Source organism: Zea mays, chromosome 3 (genome assembly GCF_902167145.1).
Source record: "Zea mays cultivar B73 chromosome 3, Zm-B73-REFERENCE-NAM-5.0, whole genome shotgun sequence".
Taxonomy (NCBI): Eukaryota; Viridiplantae; Streptophyta; class Magnoliopsida; order Poales; family Poaceae; genus Zea; species Zea mays.
In genome coordinates, this window is record NC_050098.1 from 130,299,319 (window position 1) to 130,307,373 (window position 8,055).

The following is an 8,055-nucleotide window of genomic DNA, read 5'->3' on the forward strand; positions in this document are numbered from 1 at the left end:
CGTTAACAGGAGTCCTAAATAAAGTCCTATTTTAAAATATAGAACGCTAAAATTCTGTGCCACACTGTTAAATGTCTAAAAAAATCTTAATATATTTGGACCTACGCAGCAGGAGAAAAATCATACCTCAAACCCGTCTAAGATTTAAGCATACCAATCTATGTCAAGTGAGGCAGCGAACCAAACAGTCTCTTGTGTCCTAAATATGACCTCATGTGTTGTAGCTTTATTCTCATTTTATACATTATTTCTAACATTTTATTTCTTAAATAACATAATCTATTTACTAATAATATGATATATGACTCAATCGTTGGAGCTAGAAATGTTTTTATAGCCTTAAACACTTCAAGGTCCTATTTTAATTTCGAGCACTCAAATATAAGAATTCTTGTTCGGCAGCCATTGCTACTTGCTAGGGAAGAAGGATCTATCACCCGTATTCAGCAGTGTAACCTGACCAACCAGATATCGAAGCGACGCAGTCGAATGCGTTCGGTTGGGGATCACATGTACACACCACTGACCTATCAGAACAGACAATCTACACATCATCATGCATGCCCTTGCCAGAAACTGGAGGCTGGATTGGATGTTACTGTTAACCACGTAGTACGCATTTGCGTTGTCAAGAATCAGAACCCAGAGGCGCTAGCAAGCAAGCCCGAGCTCAGTCACTACTCACTCGCTACCCTACTGACCCTTGCTGTCAGGACCCAGAAATTAATTACAGTCACAATTGCCATGGGGAAGAACTTTCTTTTTTTTTAAAAAAAAAGAAGAAGACAGAAGGCGCCTCGTCTGTAGAACATACTTCTTCCAGCCTTAGCAGCCCCCAGGCCCCAGTACAGGAGGCTCAGGCCCTTCTCTAGATCTGGCATGCTGCTGGCTCGCAAAATGCTTCAAAGCAAGCCCGCCGCCGCTTGGGAGAGTTGCATTGCATTCTTCAGTCTTCACTCCTCGACGCTGTTCTTCGCGTTCCGCTGCTGGATGGCGTAACGCCTCTGCAGCTCGCGGAGCCTCTCCAGAAGCTCCTGGAACGACGGCCGTTGCTGCGGGTCGCTGCTCACGGCGAGGGGAATTCGTTAGCAGGAATAGTTAAGTGCATACAGTACTGTAGCATCGTCTATAGGGACTCACTGGGGTCTAAAAATTTGTCCTTTCCTAAAAAAACAGTACAAAAAGATGTGATAAACAGTACGTACCTTTCCCAACAGTTCAGGATAATTGATCTCCACTGAGGATCTACTTCGCTTGGGATATCCAACCTTTGGTTCATAAAACCTACTGCGCCAATGACCTACGGATATGGGAGCATACCCTCGACAGTTAGGGATCGTCGAAGCTACCCAGACAAGCATTATCTTAAAAAAAATTGTGGCCGCAAAACCCTGCAGTTTGACTGGTTATGATTTTCAAGTAACCAGTTATGCTAGCAGACGCAGTCTAAACATGCAACTGCGACGTACCTGCATCGAGTTCAGGTTTTCCCAGGGTATCTTCTGAGTAACGAGCTCCCATAGGATCACCCCATAGCTATACACATCAGACCTACATTAGCACCACAGAGAAAAAAATTTAGTAAATGTACAGAGGTGATAACAGGAACTTCCTTCGATTAAGATTGTCCGCAGCTTACTTTTCATCGGAAGGTTCGTTGCGCAGCACCTCTGGCGCCATCCATTGCGGCTGGGTAGGAAAGCCACATCGAATAAGTTAAAGCAGAAAATAACACAGGGCAAAACTTTAAACCAATCACATTTGATATATCAAATACTCAGATTAAGCTTGCTTGAGCTTACTGTTCCTTTTCCCGTTTTTGTTGTCAAGAAAGTTTCGCGCTTGAGACGTGAAAGGCCAAAGTCCGCCACCTGATTGAGTCGGAAGAAATGAGAAGAGGCAAGCGGGGAAACACAAAATATTTGGAAAACAAATGAACTCCAATGTACCTTCACAGTCCAGTTCTTGTCGACTAACAGATTAGATGACTTCAAATCTCGGTGAATGATAGGTGGGCTGGAATGGTGAAGATAGTTCATGCCCCTTGCCTGTATAAATACAAAACAATGACTAACGGATTGCAGTATACATAGACGCAATGAAGAAAAAATTGCTAGAGAATTAGCAGTTCCTTGTTTTCATATATGAAGCGAGAACTGTCTGGCCCCAAAGTGTTAACTGAATATGTGCATAATGGAGTCATAATACCAAAAAAATGCACTTACAATATCTAAAGCCATGTGAACATGTCGTCTCACACCCAACTTGGTAGCACTCCTTTGAAGTAAGCGAAACAAGCTTCCACTGCATTTGAAAAGACAGAAGTGAAAAAATACGGAAATGAACCAAAAAGAGAGAAGTGTTTGAGTGCTTGACAGTGTTTTGAACATGGAACCAACCCAACCCAAGGAAAAGGATATCATAGATCTGCTGTCATCCATCACCCATGGAGAATACTCCCTCAGAATCAAAATATATAATGGTACTTCAGGCATTGTCATAGCCTACAAGGTGACACTTTGACTAGCAATTTCTACGAAAAATATGATCTTCAATAAACATAATTAAATATTGTGAAAGTAATTTTCATGATAAATCTAGCAACATCTTACATAGTCAATCTACGCAATCCTTTACATATCCATGGTCAAAGTCAAAAAAATGTTTGATCTGTAGGAATTTAAACGGCATATATCTTGAAGTTTGAACCAGGGAAAGTATCACCTAGGCTATACATTATGGTTTTATATTCTATACATGCATCAAGATTCACTAAGGTTGGACAGAATACTTCAATTTCGAGAGAAACATTTTTACTAGTTACTACATAATCCTACTTAAATACAGATTTTATTTTACAGGATACAATACTTCCAACAGCAAAATGTATGCATATCAATGACTTCTCAACTTAAACCAAGCCTAGATTTTCTGAATTTAAATTTCCTTTTCCTTATGCAACTATTGCTGTTGCAGTCGAACAATTCAACCAGATATAAACATACTTCTTGGCTCAACTCATGTAGATGTGCAACAGTGACTCAGTGAGATAATGCTACAGAATAAGAAACACTTGCAAACATGTATGCCCATAAAAAAAAGTAGGCACATACCGAGGGAGAAACTCTGTTACAATACAAAGGCGTTGTGGAGACGTAACCGCACCCATGAAGAGCAGTATGTTAGGATGGCGCAGTTTTTTCATAAGGGACACCTTCACATATAAATGGTATTAGTGCAATAAGTCACCACCTTTGATATGAAAGTCACAAAATCTTAAGTTAGCACAGACTTCACTACAACTTTCCAGAATCAACTCAAAAGAAAACATATACGAACATCTGTGAGCATGTTAGTGTTTATGTCTATCTACATCAATATATTTGGTGACGATGTTGGTAGGTTCGGCAGAAATCCTGAAACTGAAACACAATTTGTACTTCATTTGTTTCAAGTTTATCTGTATTTTGATTCAGAACTTAATTACTCTGCCTCCAGAATGAGCGACATATCCACCTGTTATAAGCTGTACATAAGTTATAGCTGGGGATGGATATTTACCTCTTGTCGAAAGGACAGTATCACATCTTCTGAATATTCTTGCCTGGAGAAAACTTTAACAGCCACATCCTGCCACAACATGCCACATAAGATGATGAAGCTAAAAGCAAAAGTAAACAAGATTAGTAATTAATGCAACAGTCAAGAAACAGAACATACCGAACCATACCACAAAGCATGATATACTGTCCCACAAGAGCCTGGACATGTAGAAGTTAAACAGAGAATGATCAAAACACATTCAATATAATAGAAAGCAGTACACAGTACACCTCAGTGTGCTTTAGTAGGATGTCTGTCAGACTTGCACATAAGACCCCTTTTTTAAAATTATGAACCTCACGTGAAGATTATTCCTATTGTATCACCATAACAAAGATCATGCTAAGGCTTATTTTGCGAAGTTAAATTCATGGCTTGTTGAAAAAGAAAATTGAAGACTAAATGTATAAAAAGTTTCAGGAGCACACTGGTGATCAAAGTTCTCCAGAGGTTCAGACCATGAGTGCTTAGAGCATGACAAACATACAAACTAGTAGCAGCATCAAAGTTTAAAATTTCAGCCTGATATTTCAAGTTATTTAGTCCCCCCCACCACACACAAAGGCTTTGCCACTATGTTGTCATCATGAGGACATGGTTTGTACTTCGAATAATTAGAAAGAATATAGGCCCAACAGACGCAAAGTAGGTATATTCACATCTCCAACTGTAGTGCCTGTCTGTCTTTTTTTTTTGGAAATAGAGAATATGCAAACAAATTTAGATATAAAGTAGGCACTCCGAAATGCAGGATGCAGACGAGAACAAGCCAAATGCTACCAAAGAACAATTAATAAATGACACAAAAGAAAAACGAAGCTGCTTTTATTTCAGGCAAATCAAATAAGAAACCATGAATAAAAAATTCCATATGATCAAGCAACCATTCGCAAAAGGAGAAGCAATTACCTTGCCCTATTTGTTCTCCAATGACAAGGTCTTCCCATAAGATCTCATAATCCAGACAATCCGCTTCATGATCTACTTTGTAGAGAGCACTGCTATTAGTGCTTCCTGTGCTGCTTGCACTGCTTGTGCTGTTATTGTTGTAAGAGGACCAGGAACCTGATGCCTCATTTTTGCTAGGTAGGTTGTGTTCAGCGCCTTGGGAATCTGGAGCTATGCTAGAATCTGAAACCTTCTGATGATTCATAACATTCTCTTGGTCTCCATGCAACAATATCACATGATTTCTTTCATCAGGTCCGTCATTCTCGCGCACTTTCCAAGGCCATGATATCCCTTTCTTGTTCAGTAGTGCCTCTGCCTTTGAACTCAAAAACTTGTGCAGACCTACTTTTCCTTCTAATTCATCACTGCTTGGGTTCGTTGATTTCCCAGGGGAGTTCTCATCTGTAGAAAAGGGACCATGTGGTGCATTCCCTCTAGGTGTATTTGTTCCGCTAGATGTTGGTTCTTCCTTTGCACCACGATCCGAACAATGACTCTCACCACTGCCACCTTCCCGTTCTATGCCATAATCGTCTGTGCTGACCCGAGAACGAACTTTATTTGTGACCTTGGTAGCCTGTGTTATTATTCTAAAAATCAAAAAGGAATATGCTAGCAACAATTAAGAATATAGACTAAAAAGAGTCCATATTTGATTACTACACAAGTCATGCCAAAGATATTCTAGAATTTAGAAGAACAATCAAGGTGCATCTAGAAGTGACCATGCACACACATTTAAAGTCCATAATAAGTTATAGTTGTTGCTTGAGATGGTGTTCAATTCTAGCACGCCTGGTAAAACGATATTTGAACTACAAATGGACCATTGAAATAAAAGTCACATCAATTCGCAGGACAGCATGATATAAGAACAATATCTGTCTAAGCTAGATGCTATGTATTCAGGAAATGAAGTAGCGGTACATCTACAACTTTTGCTTCATATAATGAAAAACCATCTTACCAAATTCGTTATCCTGGATGCAAAAGTGCTTTGCAGGGGTATCTGAGGATCAAAAGGACTTCTGTTCAACAAATTGATTCTGCGACTAGTGTTGCTGCAACTCCCATCACAAGATGTCCTAGATGATTCTGATTGAGGCCTTGCAGAGGTTGGAGGCTTACAAAATATCTGCTCCAAGTGGCGGGAATCACTTGAAACACAAATGATACCCACCAAACTTCCATCTTCATCATAGAAAGGTGTGTTGGTGGCAACAGCTGAAAATCTATCTCCTTGTTTGCTCTTAACTGGAAACTTCCCAGTCCAACTTTCACCCATAGAAATACGTCGGAAAATGTCATTCACCACATTGTGATCACCAGAATCAACCAGAAGCATGAGGGCGTCCTGACCAAGGGCTTCTGATGCAGGATAGCCAAACAGATTCTCCGCAGACTGATTCCTACGTAGTAAGTAAATGACAAAATATGGTGAAAAGGGAAGCACAAACAAGAACAGAATAGAACCAAGAGCATTTGTGAAGTACCTATTGTGCTAATGTAGCAAAATTAAAAAGCATACAAACTTCTCAAACCAAAATGTTTATCCGATTAAAGGGCAAATAAGTAGCATTCAAGATTTAAAAATGACAAATAGACTGTTATGAGTGAAGTGCATATTATGTCAATACTTACATAAGAAATGCAACTCAAAACGAATTTTGATCTTGCATGGAGCTCCTGATGCATTTTGTGACTCAATGTTGGCCCCCAAGCAACCAACAACTACAGAGGAAGTGCCTTATCATGTTATTTTAGTTATATCAATATGTGCAATAATGTAGAAGTAGAACTTTAGGGTACAAGCTCGTCACCAGAACCAGCTAAAGTCTAGGCATCCCATCTAGCATTTCCTTACTTTTACTTCGCATCGATAAGATAATATGTAACAGCACATCCTTACAGAGCTAGGGTTATATAGAGTGCCAACAATGTAACCGATTGTCATTTGCACTATCCCACTGCAACCTCTATCGCATGTTTACTGATAGATAAAAATGGCACACAAGAATTGCTTAAGATTCTAGGATTGCTATCGCAAGAGGTTCAAATAAATTTCATTTTGGTCACAACTCGTATATGTGGCCACTTACTCCATTTCAGGCACTACAATCAACATATCTAACCAGCATGACTACTGCATTTCCTCGAATGTTTGTCAATCTCCCAAGTTGCAGTCAAGCAAGTAAAAAAAGGTGAAGCGCCAGAAATCTAACCAGTATATGATCCTCCCATCGAGGTCAAGAATGTGGACGGAATGCCCCAGTGACTGCAGCACCCTGGAGTACTGCCTCTCAGGCAGCCTAGCGCTGGTGCTACCATTTCCAGCGCCCGTGGCCCGGCCCTCCCGATGCAGCGGCGATGAGTGCGGGAAAGACGCCGACCCACGGGCCCACGCACGCTGCCCGCCCTCAAATCCCCCGGACAGCAGCCTACCTGGTGGCCCCGCCTTCGCCTTGGTCGGCGGTGGCACCGGCGCGCCGCGCCGCGGCGAGACGGATTGCGAGCGCCGCCGCTCCACGGCGCCGGGTATCAGCTTGGACATCTCCTGCTTGAGCTGCGCCTGCCCAACCTCCAGCTCCCGGATCTTCTTCAGGAGTTCCTCCCCGCTGGAGTCCATCCCCGCCGCGGCAGTGGGTGGCTTCCTCGAAACCACCGAGGCCACCTCGTCCTCAAACCACCGGCTTCACCGACTTCCACGAGCGCCCTACAGCTGATGGCGCCGCCGCCGCGTCCCCTTTCGCCTCCTCAGGGGCGGCTCCGACGAGCTCGAAAGGCCGCTCCTTTATCCGCTCCCAAGGCAGATTCGACGCAAACGGAGCAAAAGCTCCGAGCTTCCGGTTCTCTGAGATCTCCAGCAGCGATTTCCCGTACAGAAACCGGTTGAATCGATGAAAAATACGATCTTTTCTGGGGAGCGGTTCTTGACCTGTGCGTGGAAGGGGAGCAAATTGCTGTGGAATCTGTCTCTCTCACAAGTCACACACACGCATGACGCATCCGGATGGAGATTGAATGAATAAAATAAACACAAGTAATAATAATTGGTAGAATAAATGATAGAGAGAGAAAAAAGTTATGTCATATAGAATATGGAGGGAAGTGAGACTGTCTCCACGTATTGTAATACTGTTTGTTCAGTTAAGTTTAAAACGAAAAAATTAAATAGTAGATGAAATATGAGATCCGGTGAAAATAGCATGAGGTGTTCTTTATAATGTTCCCTAGTGATTGGTGAACTTGGTGATAAAAAAATTGCTGAGGCTGTTTGCCAGGTTGCTATAGTGGCATTTTACATCTAGTCTTAGTTTTTGTTTGATATTTGGAGCCTTGCCAACATATTTTGTACCCATTTTTCGATTTCTTTTCTATATTTTCTTGGGTGTTGTGTTGATCCACACAGGCGTTGTCCCTGTTCCTATCTACCTACCTTATTGCCAGTGCCAACAGGCGCTATCTCTGTTCCTAGTCACCTCCCTTGCTATGTATCGTAAC

At 41.8% G+C, this 8,055-nt stretch overlaps 1 protein-coding gene across 2 annotated transcripts; it reads right to left on the bottom strand.

Moving 5' to 3' along the window:
• Window positions 1-528: 528 nt before the first annotated feature.
• On the bottom strand, window positions 529-7,736 carry LOC103650550 (serine/threonine-protein kinase EDR1). 2 transcript variants are annotated; one of them, XM_008676129.3, is made up of 14 exons: window positions 6,777-7,572; window positions 6,196-6,285; window positions 5,522-5,963; window positions 4,513-5,131; window positions 3,721-3,761; window positions 3,562-3,630; window positions 3,114-3,214; window positions 2,226-2,304; window positions 1,950-2,048; window positions 1,803-1,871; window positions 1,640-1,689; window positions 1,470-1,551; window positions 1,206-1,300; window positions 529-1,062 (listed from the first exon to the last, which is right to left on the bottom strand). In XM_008676129.3, coding segments are annotated over exons 2-14 (1,857 nt in total). In that variant the 5' UTR covers window positions 6,198-6,285; window positions 6,777-7,572; the 3' UTR covers window positions 529-953. The 2 variants fall into 2 exon arrangements, with proteins under 2 accessions (XP_008674351.1, XP_008674350.1); XM_008676128.2 differs by lacking the exon at window positions 6,196-6,285 and having other exon boundaries at window positions 6,777-7,736.
• Window positions 7,737-8,055: the final 319 nt, after the last annotated feature.